At 48.5% G+C, this 26187-nt stretch overlaps 4 protein-coding genes across 4 annotated transcripts; 3 read left to right on the top strand and 1 right to left on the bottom strand.

The window, feature by feature from the left end:
* The first annotated feature begins 3656 nt into the window (after window positions 1-3656).
* Window positions 3657-7885, top strand: LOC100278079 (uncharacterized). Its single transcript, NM_001361303.1, has 3 exons — window positions 3657-4335; window positions 4976-5279; window positions 7010-7885. The coding sequence occupies exons 1-3, from the start codon at window positions 3692-3694 to the stop codon at window positions 7643-7645; spliced, it is 1584 nt and encodes a 527-aa protein (NP_001348232.1). The 5' UTR covers window positions 3657-3691; the 3' UTR covers window positions 7646-7885.
* Window positions 7886-12959: 5074 nt separating this feature from the next.
* Window positions 12960-16590, top strand: LOC109942429 (protein MAIN-LIKE 1-like). The gene is made up of 9 exons (XM_020544426.3): window positions 12960-13049; window positions 13126-13292; window positions 13365-13871; window positions 13949-14135; window positions 14218-14426; window positions 14517-14811; window positions 14881-14964; window positions 15041-16208; window positions 16275-16590. The coding sequence occupies exons 1-8, from the start codon at window positions 12978-12980 to the stop codon at window positions 15317-15319; spliced, it is 1800 nt and encodes a 599-aa protein (XP_020400015.2). The 5' UTR covers window positions 12960-12977; the 3' UTR covers window positions 15320-16208; window positions 16275-16590.
* Window positions 16591-16740: 150 nt separating this feature from the next.
* Window positions 16741-17613, bottom strand: LOC109942362 (uncharacterized). The gene is made up of 3 exons (XM_020544299.3): window positions 17469-17613; window positions 17202-17394; window positions 16741-17117 (listed from the first exon to the last, which is right to left on the bottom strand). Exons 1-3 carry the CDS (start codon window positions 17579-17581, stop codon window positions 16821-16823), a joined length of 603 nt encoding a protein of 200 aa, XP_020399888.2. The 5' UTR covers window positions 17582-17613; the 3' UTR covers window positions 16741-16820.
* Window positions 17614-18183: 570 nt separating this feature from the next.
* On the top strand, window positions 18184-20284 carry LOC100276484 (pyrrolidone-carboxylate peptidase). The gene is made up of 5 exons (NM_001308291.1): window positions 18184-18224; window positions 18537-18848; window positions 19052-19156; window positions 19277-19324; window positions 19760-20284. The coding sequence occupies exons 2-5, from the start codon at window positions 18594-18596 to the stop codon at window positions 20003-20005; spliced, it is 654 nt and encodes a 217-aa protein (NP_001295220.1). The 5' UTR covers window positions 18184-18224; window positions 18537-18593; the 3' UTR covers window positions 20006-20284.
* The last annotated feature ends 5903 nt before the right edge of the window (window positions 20285-26187 follow it).

Genomic DNA, 26187 nt, shown 5'->3' with positions numbered 1-26187 from the left:
GTGTCACAAAAGAAAGTACATTATGTTGACTATTCTTATTTAAGGTCCGAAATCAGCTGGTGTTGATATTGATGTGTTCCTAGAACCTCTTATGGAAGATATGACAAAGCTCTGGAATGAAGGAGTTAGAATATGGGATGAGTATTGCCATGAGTATTTCAACTTAAGAGCAATTATATTTGTTACCATCCATGATTCTCCCGGTGGCGCCACACTATCAGGGCAAAAGACTAAAGGAAAGAATGGTTGTGTAGTGTGCGTCGATGGAACTGCTTCCATGTACCTTAAATCATCCAAGAAGTTGGTGTTCATGGGACACAGACGGTTCTTGATGAAGCAGCATAAGTACCGAAAGATGAAAGCGGAATTTAACAATCAACTGGAAAGTGAAGGTGCACCAAAGCCTTATAGTGGGAAACTTGTTTTTGAAATTGTAAAGAACATTCATGTTGTATTCGGAAAGGGAAAAAACAAAGGAGAAAAGAGAAAGAGAACTGACCCTTCAACTTACACAACTTTCAAGAAGCAATCAATTTTTTTCAAGTACCTCCCGTACTGGAAGGATATGGAAATTTGCCACAGCATTGATTTGATGCATGTAACAAAAAATGTTTTTGACAGCATCATTGGAACCTTGCTGGGCATGCCGAGTAAGACAAAGGACGGACTCAAATCACGCAATGATCTAGTAGATCTTCAAATCAGACCAGAACTTCATCCAGTGGATAGTGGCAAAGGGAAGCCTTACCTCCCCCTAGCTAGCTACAACTTGTCAGTTGAGGAGAGAACAAAGATTTGCAAATGTTTGTGTGGGGTCAAAGTGCCCACAGGTTTCTCATCCAATATCAGCAGACTAGTCAGGATGAAGGACTTGTCTCTATTTGGCTATAACTCTCATGACTACCATGTGATGATGACGGTGTTCCTCCCAATTGCGGTAAGAGCCCTCGAAACAGAGCATGTCAAAGTTGTCATCACACGCTTGTGTTACTTTTTCAATGCGGTTTCATAAAAAGTAATAGCTTTAGAAGACTTGGACTATCTAAAGGCATACATCATTGAGACTATGTGCAAGCTTGAAATGTGTTTTCCTCCATCATTTTTTGATATGCAAGTACACCTAATCATACATCTCGTGGATCAGATAAAAATATTAGGGCCACTATATTTACATCATATGTTTCAGTTGGAGCGATACCTGGGAGTATTAAAAGGTTATGTGCGAAATCGCGCTCACCCAGAGGGTTCAATCATGGAGGGATACACTACAGAAGAAGTGATTGAGAGTTGTATAGATTACATCAGTGACGGAACAATGATAGGTGTGCCTGTACCTAAACATGAGGGTAAACTATGTGGGAGAGGGAGAATGGGCAAGAAAACTTTTCGCGTTGAGGATTACAAGCTAGCACATTGTGCTCATGGTAGTGTACTACAACATCTCACGATAGCCGAGCCTTACATAGAGGAACACCTAGATGAGCTTCGTAAAGAAAATCAGAACCGCACAGAGGACTGGATCATGAGGGAGCACAAACATCGTTTCAGCGAATGGTTAATGGACAAAAACATCCCATTCGGAGACTCTTTGGAAGAGAAAACAATGAAGAATTTGGCTTCTGGGCCATCGTGTTTTGTGACATCATGGCAAGCATATGACATCAATGGGTACACATTCTACACTAAATCAAAAGACATGAAAAGTGTTGCACAAAATAGCGGTGTTCGTATCGATGCTTTTGACCTACATGGACAGAAGACCACATATTTTGGATTCATAGAGGAAATATGGGAACTTGATTATGGCCCAAGCATGAAAATACCCTTATTTAAGTGCCAATGGGTACAACATCCCGTGAGGGTGATAGTGGATAACTACGGACTCACACTGGTAGACTTAAAGAAAGTAGGATATAAAGATGACCCGTGGGTTCTCGCCGAATGTGTTGCACAAGTGTTCTATGTACTCGATCCAGCAGATGAGAAGATGCATGTAGTTATTTCTGGAAAGCAAAAAATTGTTGGAGTTGAGAATGTGGGAGACCAAGATGAGGAATACAATAAGTATGAAGAGATGTTCGTCTTTAACGGTCCAGAGAGAATCAAGCGTGTGGAAAAGAAAATTGATAAGAAATTAAAGCCATACATGCGGAAAAATGGTAGTTCATGAAAAATTGTATGAATCAAATTGTATTTGTTATCATGTATGATCGACTATGAATTGTGGTTGCCAATTAATTTAAAATCTCTCTAGTTATCTATGTGTGCTATTATAATTCATTTAAATTGTATTTGCATATTATTGTTAAAAATTAAATATTAATTCATTTAAATTGTATTTGCGTATTTCTGTTAAAAAATAAAATTATTTTCATATTTAAATTGTATTTTCATATTTTTACAATCACAGGCGGTTTTTCCTTATGGTCTGTTTGTGAAAAGGATAGAGCACCACAGGCGGTCCTAAACAAAAACCGCTTGTGATACTATTACATCACAGGCGTACTGAACCGCCTGGGACGTCACAGGCGGTTTTCTAACCAAACCGCCTGTGATGTAAAAAGCCTACCGCTTGTATAGAGCCAAATTGTACTAGTGATTCTGAGTTGGTTCGTAGTTGCACAGCCACGTGTACTTGTGCTACTAACTTTCTTTGTAATAAAAAATCAGTTATATGACATTGACATGGTCAACAAATGAGACACGTACTTCGTTTATTTTACACGAAGCTAGCAGGAGGAAGATGTGGCCGTTATGTCAAGACCAAAATTTGTCTATAATTAGAGGTAAGGCAAACGTTTCCAAGCATCGATTTCCTTCAAGCCAAACAAATACTACCCAGACATTACCGTTTGATTCAGTTTGACTGCCTGTTCAAGCCGGTAAATTAAAACAACCTGGGACAAACAATGATGCCTAGATTCTGGTTTGATTTAATTTGACTGTGTTTAAGCTAGTAAAAACAACATAATATAGTAACAATGATGCCTAGGCTCTGATAGTGTGCAGGCTCCGCCACTACAGGCATATATGTCTAAATGGGTCAGGTCTACTCGTCGGCCTGTGGTCCAGCATGATTTAGTCTGGCTCAAATATGGTCTAGCCTGTTGTCCATCAGACTTGTTCTGATTCGATTTGATCACTGTGTCGTGTCTAGACCTTTTGTCTGGCATGATAGGTTTATTTTTTCCTTTTCATAAAAATATCTATGTTATGTTGAATCTATTATATAAAGTACAAAAATATGTATGTTTTACTATCTAGATGATGTGAACGTGGAGTCAACAACGAGTATTGAAACCCACACTTGTACCAAATTTTACCTTATTTTCTCAGATAGCTACAAAGGAAGGAGTGCCACAAGAAACTCGTACTTATCATGTAATATCCATAAAAAATTACTGTTTTCATTTCAATAGTGAATGCTAAATAAGAACGTGGAAAAAGGTAAGAGACCACAGTACATTTTACTCCTAGTATTTGGAGCTTTGTACTACGATGCATATACTGCGTACTAATATACAAGTATAGCTCGTCCAAAGATAAAAACGGTTAAATAAAAAGACAACAACGATCCCAAAAGATTTCGAGTACCCAGGGCCTCATCGCCAATATAAACACCGTCGTGCTCGCGCTGGCATCCTTAGCTTGGGCAGGTCCTCCTCCCTAGCTAGCTAGCTCGCACGCCACCATGCAGCTCGCGGCGTTGTGCACTGACCCCGTGGTGCTGTGCAGCGCCTTCCTCTGCCTCCTCCTCCACGTGGCTCTCCGCTCGCTGCTGCACCCTCCTTCTGCCGCCTCTTCCTCCGGGCGCCGCGGGCAGCTCCCGCCGGGGCCACCGGGCCTGCCGATCCTCGGCGCGCTGCCACTCGTGGGCCCAGCCCCGCACGCCGGCCTGGCCGCGCTGGCGCGCAAGTACGGTCCCATCATGTACCTGAAGATGGGCACGGCCGGCGTGGTGGTGGCGTCGTCCCCGCGCGCGGCGCGGACGTTCCTCAAGGCGCTGGACGCGCGGTACGCCAACCGGCCGGCCGTGGCGAGCGCCGCGGACATCACGTACGGGCGGCAGAACATGGTGTTCGCGGACTACGGGCCCAAGTGGAAGCTGATGCGGAAGCTCGCCAGCGTGCACCTGCTCGGGGCGCGCGCGCTCGCGGACTGGGCGTGCGTGCGGCGCGGCGAGGCCGGCCACGTGCTGCGCGGCGTGGCGGAGGCGGCGGCGGCCGGCAGGCCCGTCGTCGTGCCGGAGCTGCTCGTGTGCGCCCTCGCCAACATCGTCGGGCAGATCACAGTGAGCAAGCGGGTGTTCGACGCGCAGGGGGACGACTCGAACAGGTGAGGATGGGAGGTCCATGAAATCCTACCAGCTGTGACTGTGAGCATGCATAAAAGTTCATTTGGAAAGAAAAGAACATATTTTTCTTACAAATTTATTATTACTGTTTCTTTAAGTTTCGATAGAGTTTGTAAAATCTTTTAGGCTAGTTTTAAACTCCATTTAGGATTTCTATTTTTACAAAGAAAAATAAACGAATTTCTCTTGAAAAAATGGAAATTCTTTGGGAAAATAGGTTCTCAGACTAGCACTCAATAAAACTTAATGCGATCGTTTTCTTTGACTCTCATTCATCTTTCCCTGGTTATCTAATTGGGTCCTTGAGAGATGAGTTTACCTGCTTGTCCTTTATTATTGCAAATGCTAGACGGAACGCCAGCGCACTAGCAGACTGTTTATGTGGAAAGAAAAAAACTTAAAAAGATCAGCTAGGAAGCTGCTGTCATCTGTACGTATATATGGTGAAGACTGAACAATTAATCGGCATGACAAGCAAAACTTAAAAGCGAAAAGAGCGATGGAAACGGCCCCTCGATAAATAATTAATGAGAGTCTTGGGATTTTTCATGCATGGAAAAAAACAAAGCTGGCATTTTTCATCTAATATAATATATAACGCTGATATCATATTGCGTGCAGATACAAGGACATGATCGTGTCGCTGCTGACCGGCACGGGCATGTTCAACATCAGCGACTTCGTGCCGGCGCTGGCGCGTCTGGACCTGCAGGGCGTGCAGGCGAAGCTGCGGCGCGTCCACCGCCAGTTCGACGGCCTCATCACCAAGCTGCTGGCCGAGCACGCCGCGACGGCCGCGGACCGCGCGCGCCAGGGCCGCCCGGACTTCGTCGACCGGCTCCGCGCCACGATGGACGCCGGCGCCGCCGCCGACGACGAGAGCGGCGAGACCATCACCGAGGTCAACATCAAGGGCCTCATCTTCGTAAGCTCCCTGCTTTTTCCTCGCCCCCAACCATGCATCATCATATGCACTTATATTTTACACTTGCTCGGTTTTCCTTTAGTAACTAACTAATCCGTCGCAGCTGCGATACACGTAGCACTAGTACTACAGCGATGGGTCATCGGTAACTGAATCTAAGGTGCAATAGAGTGCACGGCCGCGGGATCATGGCGTGACATGGGAGCTAAGCTAAGCCAGTGGCCACCTAACGGAGGCACTGACCGAAAGCTCAGTGGCGTGTTAGGTGGAGATAGTGGATCGAGTTGTTGGAAAGACAATATCAAAACCACACTCTCCAATTGATGGTGTGTAGGGCCTGCAGTGTTTTGAATCCACCTTGTTTGGTCCAACACATTACTAGAGCGAAATATGGTTCCAATGTTAATTAATAGCACTAAAGGGTCTCTAGCGTAATGGTTAAAACTTTCGATTAGCACCTCCATGTCTCGAGTTCGATCCTCTTGAGAGCGAATTTTCAGGCTTGATTAAAACAATTTTCCTCACTGCCTGATATTGATAGGGAGACAGGGTAGAGAAGTGGATACGCTAGAGGTTCCCTTTCCTAAACAAACGTGGATGCTATGAAAATTAATTAAATTATGCAGTTTCATAAAAAGCTGTAAAGATAAACAGGAATTCTCTTTTTGGAACAAACAATACGACACCTCCAAAGATCTTATCGAGTCGACTTTTATGGAATTATTGTTTTTGTTATTTCTAAGACGAGGGGCCCAAAATCACATACAAATTATTCAGTGAATGTCTCGGTGTTTTTTTATTGGTTAAGGGTTCTCATTTTTCTAAGGGATTTTTATTTTTTCCAAAAAAAATAAACTAATTCTCTTTAGAAAATGGAAATCACTTGGAGAAACGAGGTTACTAAACTAGCCCTAACAGTGAGTCAGTTAATCAGGAGAAGATATTGGACTCCTGTAGCGTGCAGCAACCACATCCGATTCTGACGTTTTAGCTTAATGTTCACTGTGTAGACGTCGGACATAGGGAATGCATTGCTACCAGAACACGAATGACAGCTATGCAAGTCTCTAGAACGTTGGAGTAGTTAACAAACGTGATAGATGTAACCTCTGGATCATGGTATGATGTCATTTCCTAGACTAGAAGAATTGGTAGTCAAATCGAGCAAAGTCTCGAAAGCTGTAGTAGATGGCTTGAAGCAACCAAGCTGACTTGGTACCAAACTTTTTATCTTACAATGACACAACATCCCACCAGTTCAGGTTTTGCTTGGCAAAGCCCTGCTGTCTGCTGCCAAAAAAAAAAAAAAAAAACAAACTGAGGCACGATAAACTGTTCGGTGTTGGTGTAAACCAAAGATGCTGAAAAGAACTGATGGTCACTATCCGTGAATCTAACTTTCGACACACTGATACCAAATCCTGCGTCAAAATTGCAGAACATTTTTTTTTTTTGTCACTAATGAACCACGCACTGGGCTTTGCTTGGCCGTGACCAAAAAAAAATGTTGTGAAGCAGTGTTGCCGTAAACCACAACCATCATGAACTCCCTTGCCTTGTCAAGTTGTCATGTACTTGTACCATCGAACGCCGCTAAGACAATGCACCACCCTTCAAGTCTTAGCTCACTGATACCGCTAATTAAGTTAGACAATGTTGATTACTAGTTGTCTTAATCCGAACTATTTCTTTTCGTCAAACTAAAGTGAAGACAACGTTTTGCTCCGCAGGACATGTTCACGGCGGGTACGGACACGTCGTCGATCATCGTGGAGTGGGCGATGGCGGAGATGCTCAAGAACCCGAGCGTCATGGCGCGCGCGCAGGAGGAGCTGGACCGCGCGGTGGGCCGGGGCCGGCGCCTGGAGGAGTCGGACCTGCCCGGCCTCCCCTACCTGCAGGCGGTGTGCAAGGAGGCCATGCGGCTGCACCCGTCCACGCCGCTCAGCCTCCCGCACTTCTCCTTGGACGCCTGCGACGACGTCGACGGCTACCGCGTCCCGGCCAACACCCGCCTGCTCGTCAACGTCTGGGCCATCGGCCGGGACCCGGAGGCCTGGGAGAGGCCCCTCGACTTCCGCCCCGAGCGCTTCCTGCCCGGGGGCGGCGCGGAGAAGGTCGACCCGCTGGGGAACTGCTTCGAGCTCATCCCGTTCGGCGCCGGCCGGAGGATCTGCGCGGGGAAGCTGGCGGGCATGGTGTTCGTGCAGTACTTCCTGGGCACGCTGCTGCACGCGTTCGACTGGCGCCTGCCTGACGGCGAGGAGAAGCTGGACATGAGCGAGACGTTCGGCCTCGCGCTGCCCAAGGCAGTGCCGCTCCGCGCCGTCGCCACGCCACGGCTCGTGCCGGAAGCCTATGCCTGAGCCTGAGTTAGCTGTCAGAGTTCTTCACGCGTGCTGTCCCAACAAGCATGGTTTGGCTTGGATGGTTTACTCTGTTGGTGTTGCTGCCTTCCTGCATGCGTGCGCATACACTAGTATTCTGTGTTGATCCTACACTTGTTGCCTGGTATAGTACACAACATTTGAACCGATGATGGTTGATCTGAACTCAGAGGAGTTAACTAGAGAATTGCCACATAATCTCTATCCGACATCTTAAGCAAATTAACTCCGTGGTAAGGAAATCATGATAGGCGGAGCCAAAAACTTTTATGAGCATAGACGATTTTAATATGGACATGTTTGAATGACCTAGAGTTATCTACTAAAATTAGTTTGTGACATCCAAACAATATAGCTACTAGTTCAACTATGAGCTATTTTAGCAAATTAGCTAGCTAATTCTACTAGTAGATTTTTAGCCAACTAACTATTAGCTCTAGTGCATTCAAACACCCCTTGTATCTATATTATCATCATCATCACTATATAATCCACTAGTTTTAACTTTGCAAAATCCACACAACCAAACCACTCCACCCCCATAACCTCCACTAAATCCACTAAACAAATTGCACATACACTTAACATGTCATCAAAATCATAATTCAAATCGTTGGATAACTCTTTATCCTCTACTGACTTAAATTTAATAGACAATATTATTTAAATCATGTATCATCCCTCCTCGCGACCAAATGAAACATAACAAGAAGGCCCACACTACCACGACATGGGAGGCGAATGTGAAGCCTGCCACTGTGTTGCGTGTAACAGCTTCATCATTTATTTGTTTGTGGGGGCCGGGCGTGCAGGTGGGCGCCGCAAGTGGCAGGACCGCTTCCTCTCTCACCACTGAGCGGAGCAGTAATCTAGAAGAGCAGAAACGGACGGGGATGCCGCCGGCCCGCCGCGTACGGCCGTGCGCCGGCAGCGGTGGAAAGCTGGAACCGCACGCACGAGTGTCATGCCCATGCCATGCGGTTCCGGGAACCATTAACCAACTAACCTACGCACGTACCGCGCGCTTGAACTGGACAGCAAACTGGAGGCGGGCGCGGCGCCGCGGACTCAGGTCGACGTCCCGATCCCGGCACGGCGGTCGGCAGCAGAGCACGCTCTCGGTGTATTTCGGCCCAACTTTTTTGCAAATTGGCCCTTTTCGGGTTTTTTTCCCACAAATACGCCCCTGACAGTTTCATTTCAAAAAATGGACCCTTATCTCGGCGCCGTCATCATTGGCGCCGAGCTTCCATGTGCCGGCGCCAATACTATTGGCGCTTATACGTCAGACGTGGCGGTTGGCTGGCAGTGACGTGTCAGGGGGTCGGCGCCAAGATCTACGGCGCCGACCCCCGTGTCGGCGGCTCAACACGTGTCCGGGGGGTCGGCGCCATAGATCTTGGCGCCGACCCCCTGTATTCAACCTCTATCGACCTTCTGTGCAAAAAAAATTGAACTCACCGCCGCCGCACAGACCCCGCGCCGGCGCTGCTCCTTCCCCGGCCCGCGCTACTCCCCGGCGGCGCTCCACCACCGGCCGGCGCCGCCCCGCCCGTCACCGGCCGCCGCCGCCCCGCCCGCCCCCGGCCGGCGCCGCTCCTCCACCGGCCGGCGACGCCAAGCCCGTCCCCGCCCGGCGCCGCTCCTCCCCGGCCGGCGACGCCCCGCCCGCACCCGGTCGGCGCCGCTCCTCCCCGGCCGGCGACGCCACGCCCACACCCGGCCGGCGCCGCTCCTCCCCGTCACCGGCCGCCACGCCCACACCCGCACGCCACCGCCCCGCAAGCGCCCCCGCCGCCCCGCCCGGCGCCGCTCCTCCCCCGACCGGCGCCGCCCGGACACGCCACGCCCGCCCCCCGGCAGCCCCGCCACGCCCGCCCCCCAGCAGCCCCGCCAGCCCTGACCGCGCCGCCGCCCCGACACGGCCGGACGCCTCCCACCGCCGCCGCACGGCCGTCGACCCGTTCCGGGCGCGCTCCTCGGTCGCGCTCGCTCCTCGCCCGCGTCGTCGACGTTCATCCCCGACCGTTTAGGTAAATTTTATATGGTTTTTGTTTATTGTGCAAGCATTTTGTGTTAATTATGTTAAATTGTTTTGCTATAATTTGTGGTTTTTTGAATGTGATGAATGTTAGTTATTGTGATAAATGCTAATTTGATTGAATATTATGAATGTGAGTCAAATGTGCATGTTTTTTATCCTCCCCGTGCAGGGGAGGTGCTGTCAAAATTTGCAATTATTATATATGAGTATTTTATAATGTGATAAATGCTAATTTGATTGAATATTATGAATGTGAGTCAAATGTGCATGTTTTTTATCCTACCCGTGCAGGGGAGGTGCTGTCAAAATTTGCAATTATTATATATGAGTATTTTATAATGTGGTTAGTATATTAGTGGGTGGTGGTTATATTTGTACTTATTTAGGTACAAATTAGTGGTTTGTGGTTAGGTAATAACCATCCACAGTTTATATTGAATGTTTAATTGGTGTTTCAAATAGATGGACAATTTTTTGAGCTTGTATCATGGAGGCAATGTGGAACAAGATCCGTATGGAAATGCCAAGTTCATTGACATGCGACACGTGCCGGTACTATTCGATGGTAGACCCTCCTTGAGAGATGTGTTTACAAAGGCTAAACAAAAGTTAGGTTTCCATCAAGCTGATGACATTGCGGTTGACGGAGTGCTTAATATCGGTCATCCACCAAATGTCATAAGACGAGTCATCCCAATTGATTGTCAACTGGATTGGGATAATTATATTACTTCGGCTATGAAGACCCATTTGCAACTCATGGAGGTTGTGGTGCGTCCGGTTGTAGTAGACCGTCCCCCTGAAGATTTTGATCGTGCTATCGATGACGTGCCAACTGTTCCTGATGCTCAATCTGGCCCCAATTTGATCCCATTAAGTCAGCCAGGAGATGGTCTGCAGACAGATTTAGCTGCGTGTATCCCTTTGGCACAAACCAATTGCAGTAAGTCTTATTGGCATTACATCTTCATTTTGGACCATGAGCACTTTGCTCATTCCATTTGACGTGGGACTGATCATCTTGTACATGTTGCAGGAGAGACTCCTACTCTTGTGGTTGATCCTCAGACTGAGGCACGTGGCTGCTTCGGTGATGGTTTTATTGCCTCCAACAGTCCTGAGTTTAGGAATGAAGAGGAGCCATATGACTTTGCTATGGCTGCCGATTCAGATGATGATCGCCCGGTTGGTGAACTCACAGAGAGTGACATTGAGATGTTGCAACGTGTTTTTCCAGACGGTCGGGATCCTAGAGTGCATGAGTTCAGCGATCTTAGTCTTTCTCATCAGGCAAATGCAGAGGGCAGGGATGATGAGCTGCTTGACGCTCCTGAGGCCGGTCCTAGCATGATGATTGAAAAGGGTAGGGTCTTCAAGGACCTAACTGCCTTGAAGAGGTGGTTGCAGCATTATGCAGTCTTACGTAAGAGGCCGTATAGAGTACTTCATTCGTACGAGAAACGTCGTTACACGGTTGTATGCGACAAGGATAACTGTTCATGGAGGGTTTGTGCTAGGATACAAAAGATCACCGCAAAGTGGAAGATAACAAAAGTAGTGGGGCCACACACATGTGCTGAACATGAGTTAACGATGAAACATCGCCAATTGACATCAACCCTCATTGGGAAGCGACTTATGGGAATACTGCAGTCGGAACCAAATATGAAGGTTAGGACAATCATGAGGATCGTGGAGAATGTGTTTGATGGGTACAAGATAACATATGGTAAAGCTTGGAGGGCTAAGCAGTGTGCGTGGAAGATGATATATGGGGACTGGGAGTCTGGGTACGAGCAGCTACCTGTTCTTTTAAATGCAATGAAGGCGGTCAATCCAGGCATGCATTATGAGTACATCCCTAAACCAAATGCATGGATTGATGGGAGACAGATATTCTTCCGTGCGTTCTGGTGCTTTCCCCAGTGTGTGGATGCCTTCCGGCATTGTCGTCCTGTCTTTTCAATTGACGGCACGTTTCTTCTCGGCAAGTACCAGGGCACTCTTCTAATTGCCATATCCGTTGATGCAAACAACAAGCTAGTTCCCCTAGCATTTGCTCTGGTAGAGAAAGAGAACAAAGACAGTTGGGGCTGGTTCCTGCGACTGGTCCGGATACATGTGGTTGGCCCAGGACGGGAAGTTGGTGTAATATCAGATCGGCACCAGGGAATACTCAACGCGGTCCGTGAGCAGATCGATGGGTACCCTCCTTTGCATCACAGGTGGTGTACTCGACACCTTGCTGAGAATCTTCTGCGTAAGGATGGTGTCAAGGATAACTTTGAGCTTTTCCAGGAGACATGTCGACAGCTGGAAGACAAGTTCTTTAGAGAAAAGTTAGAAAAGCTCAAAGTCGCAACAAATGCCGAAGGTAGAGATTGGTTGAATGGATTGATGCCGGATTTGGAGAAGTGGACGAGAGCTCACGACTTAGGTGGATGGAGATATGAGTTCCAGTGTAGTAACATGGCCGAGTCATTCAACAAATTATTGTTGGGCATACGTGGTATGCCGGTCACTGCTATAGTGACATTTACCTTTTACAAGCTTGTGGCATGGTTCAATGATAGACACACCCACGCAGTTGGATTGCAGAATGAGGGAGAGAGATGGGCTCCAAAGCCTAAGACCTTTCTAGAGAAGGCAAAGGAAAGGGCAAACACACACACTGTTGATTGTTTTGACTTACAGTCAGGGACATATGAGGTATTCCTTCAAGCTGGTACTACTTCTGACGGCGAGTCACAAGAGTCGAGGAAGCATGTGGTTGTCCTTAATGACTTGTCATGTACTTGTGGCGCACCCAGGCAATACCATTTTCCATGTTCTCATCTAATCGCAGCTGCTCGAGCTCGTAACTTTGACTTAGAGAGGAGGATACCTCAAGAGTTTACTATTGATAAACTAGTGTTGACTTGGAGTCCAAGATTTATTCCTTATCGTGACGCGGGTGAGTGGCCTCCGTACGATGGCCCAAAGTATGTCGCTGATCCAAGTAGTCGTTGGACCAAGCGTGGATCCAGGAAGAGGACGAGGCACAAGATGGTTATGGATCAGGTTGGTGGTAGGAGTAGAAGGGGAAGGAGAACACCATTTCTTACCGACCCCGAGCAGTATGAGTGTGGCAAGTGCGGTAGACTTGGTCATAATTCACGCACTTGTCGTTGGCAGATTAGCGAGGTTTGTATTTTTAGTTTAATGATACTACCTTAATTTTATTTAATAAGGCTATATTACTTACTAACATTAATTTCATTTTGTAGGATGGCACAGTTCCACCTTCTCGACCCGTTCTACGACGAGAGCCACCGGGGGCGCCTTCTGTCGGAAGGCCAGGTATTTAATTGTAAATATCTTTTGTAGATTTGTTGTTGTACAAATGGTGTTGCTTATATAATATTTTTCCGTGTAGGACCTAGCAACGCTTCGTTCTAGGACACACAATGGGTTCCTAGACATGGTGTTCGACGACAGGTACACTAATTACCTCAGACGAGCAGGTCTAGATGTAATATCTTACCAGTTACGACGCGGGTTGCCTACTATTGATTCGGCGGCCATTACTGCACTTGTGGACAGGTATTGTTATGATTTTATAAAAATATTCTTGAATCATTGAGCTCTTTTACACTATTTTTTTTAATTATGTAGGTGGCGTCCTGAGACACATAGTTTTCATCTTCCTTTTGGTGAGATGACAGTCACATTAGAGGATGCACAGAAGATACTTGGACTCAATGTTGGTGGCAGAGCAGTGACAGGCCAATGTGACTCTGACGGATGGAGGGCTAGAGTTGAGGCCTTTCTTGGTAGGGAGCTTCCTGCTGAGGGCGTTGAACGGACTGCTGGAGTAGGCATCACATGGCTCCGTCAGTCTTTTGGTGTGTGCCCTGCTGATGCTGATGAGGCTACAGTCCAGTTCTATTGTCGAGCTTGGATCTTGCACATGTTTGGTTGTGTCCTCTTTCCAGACGCCACAGGAGACTGCGCGTCCTGGATGTACATCCCATGTCTAACCGACTGGGATACAGCTGGACAGTACAGTTGGGGCTCCGCTGTGCTTTCTTTTTTGTACCGGCAGCTTTGTGAAGCTTGCCGTCGTACGTCCTCCTCTTCGTCTATAGGCGGTTGCGTCTACCTCCTGCAGATATGGATGTGGTACGTCTTGGACCGAAGTCTTCAAAATTTTATTTAATAAGGCTATATTACTTACTAACATAAATTTCATTTTGCAGGTTTCGCATACCAGTTGGTCGACCACGTGTTTTCCAGCCTAGACCCTGGCCATGGATGATTCATGGAAATGATCGTCTTCGACCGACGTATGCTTATATTTGGGACCAAGTGGCAGCTCCTTTTGCGAGAGCTAAGAGGGCATACATGGAGTATGTTAACGAGTTTGACACCCTTTCTGCCTCTAGCGTAAGTACTCAACAATGAAAAACTTATCGTTATGAAATTTGTTTTATTATACTTAACATAGATTGCTTCATTTTTGTTTTAGGTCACATGGCAGCCATACAACGCACCTGAGTATGCTGGGATGATCTTTAGTGTAGTATGCAGCAGTGAAGATGAACTCTATATGATGCAATGTCCTTTGGTCTGTTTCTGGTGTGTTGAGTGGCACCTACCTCACAGGGTTCAGAGACAGTTTGGTAGGAACCAGCTATGGCCGGTTGAAGATGTTCCTACTTCAAAGGAGCTACACAAGTAAGTTCGCAATCTATAAATCCAGTTTGCAATTTATAACATCAATCATTCTTAACTTTGTGTTATTTATATGATATGATTTGTGTGTAGATTTGACCGGCGGAAGCAAAAGAAGATAACGGACTTTCGTCAACATCATCTGATATTAGTAAATGATTGGGAATCGGGTGCTGAGAATGTATATTCCAACGATGAGTTGCACAACAATAGTGATTACAGGCGGTACCAAGCTTGGTACCAGGGTGCGACTCGTTGTAAGCTTCGCCAGCAGTGGACAGCGGAAGACTACGCCGACATTGATTCTTCAGACGATGAAGAAACGGAGTATGACCTGACCACTAGACTGGGAACCCAAGTGGAGGCGGCACCCATATTAGATCGAGTGGTAAGTTTTACTCGATTTTAATACTCGACATGTATAAATAGTATGTGTGATGCAAATTGTGTTGTACAGGGTAACACATTGCGACGGTCGGTAGAGGACATTGATCGCCAACTTTTGACTACGGGCGACAGCAGCATGCGCAGCTTCTTGCAGGTAAGCCCACATGCATCGTTTATAGCCTTTAGCGTGTTATGAATATGTTGTAAACTAATATGTCTTTGGCATGCAGCGTTTATCTAGGCGCCTACGTGGAGCTGCTGCTCGCTGTGGCTGCAGGACTACTGTTGCACATGACGTCCATGTACCATCGTGTACCGACACAGCAACGCCCTCCACAGGTCTTGGTGCTGGCTTCGACTACGATCACGACGAGATAGGACCTTCACAGCTTGAGGGGGCTCCTTCGACACAGCCATTACAACCACAGGATCGTAGGCGACACCGCTCTCCACAACGTTACACTCCAGGCACCGACGCTTTAGGCAAGGGTAAGACTAGGAGACGTTGAATTGGTTTGGACTCTATGGACTTGTTATGTAACGTATGAATTATATAGACTTGTAATGGACTCATTTGGCCTCTACGGGCTTGTATGACATTTTAATGGACTTGTATGAATTCTATGGACTTGTAATGAACTTGTTTAGACTTTTATGAGCTTGCTTGGAATTGTTTACAATTGTATGCACTTGTATGTTATGCTTATCTATGAGTATGTCTTGGATTGACAAAAAACAGAGAAAACTCTGCCGAAATTTTGTGAAATTGTTGGTTATGTCATGTAGCCTTTACATAACTATTACATAGCCTTTTCAGAAGCATTAATTTTAGGACTAGCATCTATACTTTTCAGATCCATTTCGTAGCCTTTTCAGGAGTGCTTATATAGCCTTTTCAGAGTGTAAAAATAGCCTTTTCAGGATTGTATATATAGCCTTTTCAGAAAAAGAACATAGCGTAGGACATGTAGCCTTTTCAGAACTAGAACATAGCCTTTTCAGAGTTTTTGTACATATCTGATGTTTATAATCTATTACACTATCTATCCTTTAGCCTATATATACACGATCCTTTGTACATTTGCTTCATTGTGCAATAGAATGGCTTCAGGGTCTTCTAGGGGCAAGGGTGCGGTAAATGAGAGACGAAAGGATGGAGGGAAGTTAACTCCAATGTCTTTTGATGGCCCTCTTGGTCCAGATTTTTTTGAAGAGGCGGTTTTTAACTTTCCAGTTCAAAGTAAAAAAGATTTCAACAAAGAGGTTAGACTTAGGTCCTACGATAATAGGAGAGAAGATTGGCCGAAGTGCATGCATGGCGAGGATTGCTTGGTGCAGATGTTCGTTGAGGGTGGAATTGATGGAGGCCGGCGTTTCTTCAGATGTCCTTATGCATATGTACAAATTAATTTCTAGTCCTTTTTTCTAAATACATGGTGGAACTAACTATAAACATTTATGCAGCATTCATTGGTCAAGGAGAATTGTGGGTTCACTCGTTGGGTAGATCCTCGTCCAATTTTTCCTCATGCGGAATACATATCCTACCTACAGAATAGGATATTTGATCTAGAGAGAGAAGTAAGCAACAAAAATGATGAGGAAGAAAGAGACACAAACAATGGTGGTGCTTCACAGGTGCAAGTATGCCCAGATCCATATTGTTGCTGCCCTTGTCACAACAAGAATGTTGGTCCTCCGTCGTCTCCACCGCACCCACAGCAGACACCAACAATGGGAGGATACTATGGGGAAGGCTCAACTCAATTTGGAATGTGGGAGCACTACTAGAAAACTCTTATGTATCAATTGCTTTTAGCGTGTTGGTTATCTATTTCAATTGCTTCAAGTCGCCTTCAAGAATTGCTTTAAATCTACTTTTCATCAATTATGTATTTATGTAATTTTTCATCAATTTGAAGGTAATTCATTACGAAATATCATTGTTCGACAATACATATTACCGAATAATAAGTTCATTATTACATAACTTCAAATAAAACACCAATACTACTGAGTACAACGGGGCCATTTGCCTTTGCGAAATGCATCAGGGTTCTCCTCCATTGCTTCCTTTGCACGACGTGCACGCTCAAGCTTCTTCTCCTTATCTTCCCTGCATTCAGCAACACGCCTCATTTTCTCTTCGTCTTCACGTTGTTGCTCGGCAGCAAGCTCCTCTCGTCTTTTTTTCATCCTCTCTTTGTCCTCTGCATCCCACTTTTGAAGATTCTCCAGCCACTTCTTATCTTTCTCTGATATTTCGGTGTCAATCCACTGCTCAAAATCACATAGCGGTGGAGGAGTCTACAAAATGTGCAATTATTAGTACGCAAAAAAACATTTACAAAAACATTCACAAATGTAAACATATTACAAGACTATTCTCACCATTAAATTCATCCGACGTTGAACAACAGTTGGCTCAAATGCAAAGTTAGCACACATCCAATACCTCTGTCGATAGGTGTCATGATCTTCAGACTTATCGACCTTACAAGGATCACCACAAAAACACATAGGCACTGGAACACCACTTGGCAAAGGCAGCGGGTCGAAGGCAGTTCCGGTCAAAGGACCCTTCCTAAATTTCCATAAACTCTATAACAATCAGAAATATAATAGACTCACAAAATAAGAGGCAGATCCAAAACTTACCTTTGTTTAGCATATTTACCACGCCTAGACATCTCTAGTTTAGAAGAATTGAAATGAGCACAGCAACAAGCCAGACGTAGGGTACTATTTATAGGAACGTACCTCGGCGCCATAGATCTTGGCGCCGAGGTAGGCGTCGTTGACCGGGCGCCTACCTCGGCGCCAAGATCTATGGTGCCGAGGTACGTGCCACGTCAATCCAGATCACACCGGCGTCTGACGTATAAGCGCCAATAGTATTGGCGCCGGCACACACATGCTCGGCGCCAATGATGACGGCGCCGAGCTAAGGGTCCATTTTTTGAAATGAAACTGCCAGGGGCATAAATGTGGGAAAAAAACCCGAAAAGGGCCAAATTGCAAAAAAGTTGGTATTTCGGCCTCATCGGCAGCTCAGCCTGCTCTGCCGACTGTTTCGCCTTCCCCGCAAGGCCGCAATGCAAACCGCGGACGCGCCGTTCGTGCCTTATCCTCCTCGGCTAAGCTGGCTCCCAGCCACTGACACCGGGGGCTGTGACGTGGACGCGAGTTTATTTTATCATCAGTAAAGCACTGGGTTGAGTCAGAAAAGCTCTTCTTCCGTCTGTCCGCTTCTCCCTCTCTCCCTCCCTCCCCCACCCCGCGAGACCGCCGGCGAATTTGTTGCAGTGCACTGAAGCCAACAGCTGCAGGACAGGAGGAGGAGGAGGAGCTGTTTCAACAATTATCCCCCGCGCGCCCAGGCCAGCCCCGCCCCCGCCCGCCCACTCTCCCGAGGTGAGCAACGCCTTTCCTCCAGCGGCTGTCTGTTTAATTTGGGTCTACAGCTCTTCCCCCCCTCGTGGTCTCGTCTATGGAATTCCCGGTTCAATTTGGACTTGGGCTCCTCCCTTGTTTACTGTAACCGTGTGCTTGCTACTGTATCGAAGAAATCCCAGCGTCAATCATGCTGCTGCGCGAGGTCTCTCGATGATGGATGACAGATAATGATGGTTGTTGTATGATGATGATGGCGCATGGCGGCTGCCAACGCCTGTTTTTCCCCGCTGCAGTACCTTTGCTTCACTGATATTAGCAACCTCTATCCAGGATTCCAGGTTCTCAACACAACAGACAACACCGCTCACCGCATATATATATATATAGATGGGTTCCGAGGGGCCTTCTCCCGTCACCGTCCACGTCACCGGATTCAAGAGGTTCCATGGAGTCGCCGAGAACCCGACGGAGAGGATCGTGCGCGGTCTCCAGCCATTCATGGAGACGAGAGGGTTGCCCAAGGGCCTTGTTCTCGGGAGCTGCACCGTCCTTGAGGCCGCCGGGCAGGGCGCGCTTGGCCCGCTGTATGAACTGCTGGAGTCGACCGTCTCCGGCCGGGAACGTCAGGAGCGAGTAATTCTGGTACTGTCTCTCTCGCGCCCTTCACGCTTCACCAGATCATATATCAGTGTATAAAGTAATTAAGGAAGCAGGGTAAAATTCAGCTAGTTTGGATTGGACAAGCAGTTTTATCCATTCAACACTGTCATGCTTTTGCTGGATCTTTTTTTTTCATTTATCCATTAATTTAGTTTAAATGAATTGTTTTTTTTTGTTTATTCAAGCTCCATTTTGGCGCCAACAGTGGTTCACATAGGTTTGCTCTTGAGAATCAAGCTGTTAATGAAGCTACTTTCCGTTGCCCTGATGAGCTAGGATGGAAACCACAGGTCGCTACCATTTCACCTTGACGATTTTCATATGTATATACAAGCATGTTTGTTCTTTATTCCATTATTATGTTCATGATTTCTTTACATTTGATCATTCATTTTTCTTTTACATTCCAGAGGACACCTATCATATCGTCAGATGGAAGCATCTTACACGCAAGACAGGTATATTTTAACAGTTACTACCTCGATAAATCATTGAGAATCTCTAAGCATCCTACTTGGAAGACTAGTATTTCATATTATGCTGCTTACCTACTGACTTACTGTCCTACATATCCTCCGTTTTAATGAACATGCTGTCAGTCGATTGAATCCTTTTCGTTTCCAACAGTAGAAACAGAGTATCGATTTTCCATCATTAAACTTAGATGTAATACTTTCGATACACCACTCTCATTAACCACTGTGCATACAGATTCGTCCTCCTTAAAAGGTCTTCGAGTAAGGAGGTTTCCCCAAGGAAATACTGCGATTGATCTCTAATGTTCTCCAGCTTCTAGATCAATGATTAATTTGCACAGCTGCCTGTATTCTGTCAGTTATCTTGTCATGTGCATCATCTGCTGAACTACGTTTTGTTTCATAATAACCAAGCAGACTACACTGCCAGTGGAGGAGATAAGCAAGTCTCTCCAACAGATGGGATACGACGTGGTGCCTTCAGACGACGCTGGTCGATTTGTGTGCAACTACGTCTACTACCACTCACTCAAGTTTGCAGAGAAGCATGGGATCGGGTCTCTGTTTGTCCATTTCCCCCTCTTCCTGGCAATCGACGAGGAAGTCCAGATGCAGTTTGTCGCTTCCCTTCTAGAGGTCCTCGCTTCCTTGAACTTCCAGTGAACCTAGTGGTAGATCTACCACTTCCCGGTGGTGTATTGTTCCCAGATTATTTGGGAAAGGTTTAAGTTGTTCCCAACTTACCTGTGGAGAATAAGATCGAGGAATCATTCGTGGAATTATGTGTGTGGTTCAAAATGTGTAGGGGAACAAAAACAAGTCTTCTCAAAGAACATGTACATGCAGTCCAGATGTTAATATCCCAAGCGGTTTATATGACAGGTGCTGTTGCAGCGTTGTTCTCAGAGATGCTGCTTATGGATATACTGTTCGCTTTAGATTAAAACCGGTTGTTTAGACTGATACAACTGTAATTTATAAAAACAAAAACACTGTAGAAACAGTAAAAACCGAAATAGATGAAAGCCAAGCGAATGTTAAATTGTATCCCTCATTGTTGGTTTACATCGTCGATTGATAATATAGATAAGATGACATAACAGATGCACATCATGCCTCGTGCACCTTCCGTCAATAGATCCACTCCCGCGGGAGAACCAAGCTCATCGTGCCAGTCCGGAAGAAGAGAGGCTCTGGACTTTTCTGGAGAAGCGCAGACAACACACAAGGATTATATAGTATAGGACTGTGTGATAGCAAGCGAGGTGCCACGTTATTCCCTTCTTTCCAGGACCTGCATCTCTTTTGGATTCTGCATGCCTTTGCTTCCGTTTGGTGTGTGTTTTGCAACACAAACGTGTCCGCTGATGGTTAACCTTGTCCAAATGACTATATTTTGGATTCGATGGTATGACTTAGTTTTTCTTGTGTGTTTTCGTATGTTACAAATGTGCTGTGCATTTTATATTATCTTGAAGATAACATGGGTTGTGGGCCATAAGAAAGAAAGTAGCTATATATAGGTTTACTTGAAATTTTTATGCAATGCAACTAGCGGCATAAGGCTGGTTCCAAGGTGCACCCTTATCAGTAGAGATGGCAATGAGAACCCGATCCCCGATTCCTCGCGAGGAATTTCCCTATTAGGGGACGGGTATGAGACGAATTTAGTCCCCGCGGGGATCTAAATGGGAGAAATTTAATCCCCGTCGGGTTCGCGGGAACCATCCCCGTCCCCGTTCCGTGTGTACCCGCCCCACGAAACTATTTTATCTAAGTTAGTCAATTTACTTGTTAAAATTATAGTAAGAACTCAGTGCATGCTATGTTATAAAATAGAAAACTAAACTCTAAAGTAGATGTCTCTTGTAATTTTCAATATTGTTTGTTAAATTCATATTAATTTGATACAATCAATTTAAATTTATCTTTAAATATTATAGTTCTAGCGGGGATAGATTCCTCGTGGGGTTTCTTATGGGGATAAATTCCCTGACGGGGACGGGGATGAGAGAAAAAGCTCTCTTATGAACATTCGCGGGGACGGGGATGGAGAATTTTTGTCCCCGCGGGGACAGGATGGAAAGTCATTCCTCGACGGGGAAATCCCGTTGCCATCCCTACTTATCAGCAAAGTGACGTGATGGACTGGACGCTGGTCGGTACGGCCCAACACCGATCAGTTCGGCCGATCGATTTGTGGACCTCGTTGGAGCCAGCGTCGCTCAATATCGATGGATGGGTTACACATGGTCTCACCAGATTGGTGCATACGATCGCTACCGACATGAAACAATGGGTAAGGACCGGCTTTAGCGATGTGGCACATCTTAATTGATCCAAATGTGTGTCGCGTGCTAGCTAGCCGTTGCATTTATCCGTTCAACTGTTTAAAGCCTAAAGAATTCAAACAAAAACTAAAAAATAAAAACATTACGAATCTAGCTATTTTATGGCGGGTGTTTAATGTTAGAATTTATGGGCTATGCCTAATTGAGAAATTCAAATAAATCCTAGGAAAATCTCAAAAGCACATATAAGTGTATGGTTAGGGAATGGTGGAACTAATAACACCATATTGCTAGTTCTAGTGGAGTAGAGTTGGTTTAAATATGGAAGCCACACTCACTCACAAGTCATGGATTCCTCTCATCCATGACTTGGTGTGAGTGAGTGTGCCTTCCATATTTAAACTAGCTCTACTCCACTAAAACTAGCAATATGGTGCTATTGGTTCCACCATTCCCTAGTCATACACTTATATGGGCTTTTGAGATTTTCCTGAGATTTATTTGAATTTCTCAATTGGGTCTAGGCGTCTAGCCCATAAATCCTAACATTTAATTCATTTACATCCCTCACTCTCCATTTTACTTATACCACTTCCTATTTCACTCCTCTCATTTTCCTTCCGCTCCACCAAACCACTCTTGACATATCTTCCTCTGGGTCCGATGTCCGAAGACGAGGTACTCAATATGTTGCATCGAACTATGATGAATGTGGTGGTGACGTTTGTCTCTAGACCTTTAACGAAAGGGAGGTAAATGACGCAATAGCGGAACTATATCATCGAGGATTGTGAAGTCATCCACATCTGTCGGGGACCATAATTAGGGGTACCCTCAAGGCTCCTAAATCTCAGCTGGTAACCCCCATCAGCACAAAGCTGCAAAGGCCTGATGGGTGCGACTAAGTCAGGGATCGGTCCATTCGAGGGACACGATCACGCCTCGCCTGAGCCCAGCCTCGGGCAAGGGCAGCCGATCCCGGAGGATCTACGTCTCGCCCGAGGCCCCCCTCCAGCAACGGATACACCTTCGGCTCGCCCGAGGCCCAGTCTTCACCAAGAAGCAACCTTGGCCAAATCGTCACGCAAACCGACCAAATCGCAGGGGCATTTAATGCAAAGGTGGCCTGACACCTTTATCCTGACGCACGCCCTCCAGTCGACAGAGCCGAAGTGACCGCAGTCACTTCGCCGCTCCACTGACTGGTATGACAAGAGGACAGCGCCGCCTGCGCCGCTTTGACTGTTGTGCCACTCGACAGAGTAAGGCTGACAGCAGCCAAGTCCGGCCCTAGGCGCCATGGGAAACTCCGCTTCGCCCGACCCCAGGGCTCGGACTCGGGCTCAGCCCCGGAAGACGACGAACTCCGCTTCGCCCGACCCCAGGGCTCGGACTCGGGCTCAGTCCCGGAAGACGACGAACTCCGCTTCGCCCGACCCCAGGGCTCGGACTCGGGCTCAGCCCCGGAAGACGATGAACTCCGCTTCGCCCGACCCCAGGGCTTGGACTCGGGCTCAGCCCCGGAAGACGACGAACTCCGCTTCGCCCGACCCCAGGGCTCAGACTCAGCCCTGGCCTCAACCGACGATCTCTGCCTCGCCCGACCCGGGGCTCGGACTCGACCTCGGCCTTGGAAGACAGACTCGACCTCGACCTCGGAGGAGCCTCCACCTCGCCCAACCCAGGGCGCGGACCGACCACGTCAACAGGAGGCGCCATCATTACCTTGCCCCAAGCTGACTCAGGCTACGGGGAACAAGACCGGCGTCCCATCTGGCTCGCTCCACTACACGAGTAATGATGGCGCCCCGCACGCTCTATGACGACGATGACTCGCAGCCCCCTTACGAAAGCAAAGGACGTCAGCAAGGACTCGACAGCCCCGACATCTGTCCTGTCGCCAGGCTCCGGCTCTCCTCCGACAGTCACGACATCACACGAACCGGGTGCCAAAACCTCTCCGGCTGTCACGATGGCATGTACTTAGGGCGCTAGCTCTCCTCCGCTAGACACATTAGCACACTGCTACACCCCCATTGTACACCTGGATCCTTTCCTTACGCCAATAAAAGGAAGATCCAGGGCCCTCTTACGAGGGTGGGCCGCGCGGGGAAGGACGGGACGGCGCTCGCGTGAGGCCGCTCGCTCCCTCCCGCGTGGACGCTTGTAACCCCCTACTGCAAGCGCACCCGACCTGGGCGTGGGACAAACACGAAGGCCGCGGGATTTCACCTCTCACGCCCGTCTCCCTCCGGCTTCTTCCCCCCTTCACGCTCCATCTCGCGCCGACCCATCTGGGCTGGGGCACGCGGCGATAATTTACTCGTCGGTCCAGGGACCCCCCAGGTTCGAAACGCCGACAGTTGGCGCGCCAGGTAGGGGCCTGCTGCGTGTTGACGAACAACTTCCCGTCAAGCTCCAGATGGGCAGTCTCCAGCAACCTTTCCAGCCCGGGACGGTGCTCCGTTTTGGGAGTCTTGAGTTCATGTCCCTCGACGGCAGCTACGACATGATACTCCTTCCCCCGCCGCGCGACAGCGACAATGGCGGCCGATAGCCCGCCCACCGGCGGCGGAATCAACGACGTCTTCCCCACGTGGTGGAAAAACAACATTCGAGCTCACCCCGTCCCCTCCCCCGCCGATGGAGGAGGAGGTGGGGCAACCAAGGCCAAGCAGGAGGCGGCACCTCGTCGGCTGCCGAGCGAGTCGACGGCGCCGGCCCCCCAACGGGGGGCACGTCGGGCATCGACCTCGCGTCTGAGACGAAGACGAGAGCCGTCTCCCCGTAACACGCCAATCCCAAGCAAACGGACGACGCCAGCGCGCTCGCGAAGGACTTGCTGGGCGTCACCCTCATACCTGAGACGACGGTGCAGTCAGTCCCTGACGTGACTTCGTCACCGCCCGTCGACCAAGAGGTACCGACCGATTCCCATCTCACGCCTTTTGGATCCAGCCTCAACCCACCAAGCGACTTCGCTTTGGTGGACGCTCTCATAGAGGCGAGTCCAAACCCTCTGGGGTATTGTATGCGGTCACCCTGGGACCGGCTGACGGCCGTCTCGACCTACGAGCCCTCGGGGTCCGAGGAAGATGACAAGCCCAACTTCTGTTGGGATTTCTCCGGACTTGGTAACCCCAGTGCCATGCGGGACTTCATGACCGCATGCGACTATTGCCTTTCCGACTGCTCCGACGGTAGCCGCAGCCTCGGCGACGAGGACTGCGGCCCAAGTCGTGAATGTTTCCACGTCGATCTAGGGGGTCCCGACGAAGGCAACCATCTTGGTATGCCGGAGAACGGTGATCTCCCTAGGCCTGTGCCTCGCGTTGACATCCTACGGGAGCTAGTTGTGGTCCCCATCCCGGCGGGGGGTCATGACCCACAGCTCGAGCAAATCCACGAGATGCAGGCCAGGCTCGACGAGGGGGCAGGAACACTTGAGCCAATCCGCCGGGACATCGGGCAGGAATGGGCGGGCCAACCTCCGGCCGGAGAAGTGCGTCATCTACCCCAGGGTATCCAATACCGCATCGCCGACGGTGTCAGGGCAAGGCCGCCACCGACTTCTAGTGGAGTCGGCCAGAACCTGGCTGCAGTAGCAATGCTTCTCCACGCGATGCCGGAGCCATCAACCATCGAGAGGCGGCGAATTCAGGGAGAGCTCAAGAATCTCCTGGAGGACGCCGCGGTCCGACGGGCCGAAAGCTCCGCCTCCCGAATGCAGGGGCACCCCTCGGAACATCGCGCCGCGACTTCCCGATTTATGGGGGAAGCCTCGGTCCACACCGGGCGCACGCGCAACACAGCGCCTGCGGCCCCAGGTCGCCTCGGCAACGAGCACCATCACCGCAACCGTCGGGCCCACCTCGACGAGAGGGTGCGCCGAGGCTACCACCCCAGGCGTGGGGGACGCTACGACAGCGGGGAGGATCGGAGTCCCTCGCCCGAACCACCCGGTCCGCAGGCTTTCAGCCGCGCCGTACGACGGGCGCCGTTCCCAACTCGGTTCCGAACCCCGACTACTATCACAAAGTACTTAGGGGAGACGAGACCAGAACTGTGGCTCGTGGACTACCGGCTGGCCTGCCAACTGGGTGGAACGGACGATGACAACCTCATCATCCGCAACCTCCCCCTGTTCCTTTCCGACACCGCTCGCGCCTGGCTGGAACACCTGCCTCCGGGGCAGATCTCCAACTGGGACGACCTGGTCCAAGCCTTTGCCGGCAATTTCCAGGGCACGTACGTGCGCCCCGGAAACTCCTGGGATCTCCGAAGCTGCCGACAGCAGCCGGGAGAGTCTCTCCGGGACTATATCCGATGATTCTCGAAGCAGCGCACCGAGCTGCCCAACATCACCGATTCAGATGTCATCGACGCGTTCCTCGCTGGCACCACCTGCCGCGACCTGGTGAGCAAGCTGGGTCGCAAGACCCCCACCAGGGCAAGCGAGCTGATGGACATCGCCACCAAGTTCGCCTCTGGCCAGGTGGCGGTCAAGGCTATCTTCCGGAAGGACAAGCAGCCCCAGGGCCGCCCACCAGAAGA

This window comes from Zea mays, chromosome 9 (genome assembly GCF_902167145.1).
Source record: "Zea mays cultivar B73 chromosome 9, Zm-B73-REFERENCE-NAM-5.0, whole genome shotgun sequence".
Taxonomy (NCBI): Eukaryota; Viridiplantae; Streptophyta; class Magnoliopsida; order Poales; family Poaceae; genus Zea; species Zea mays.
This window is presented reverse-complemented; position numbering and strand designations above follow the sequence as displayed.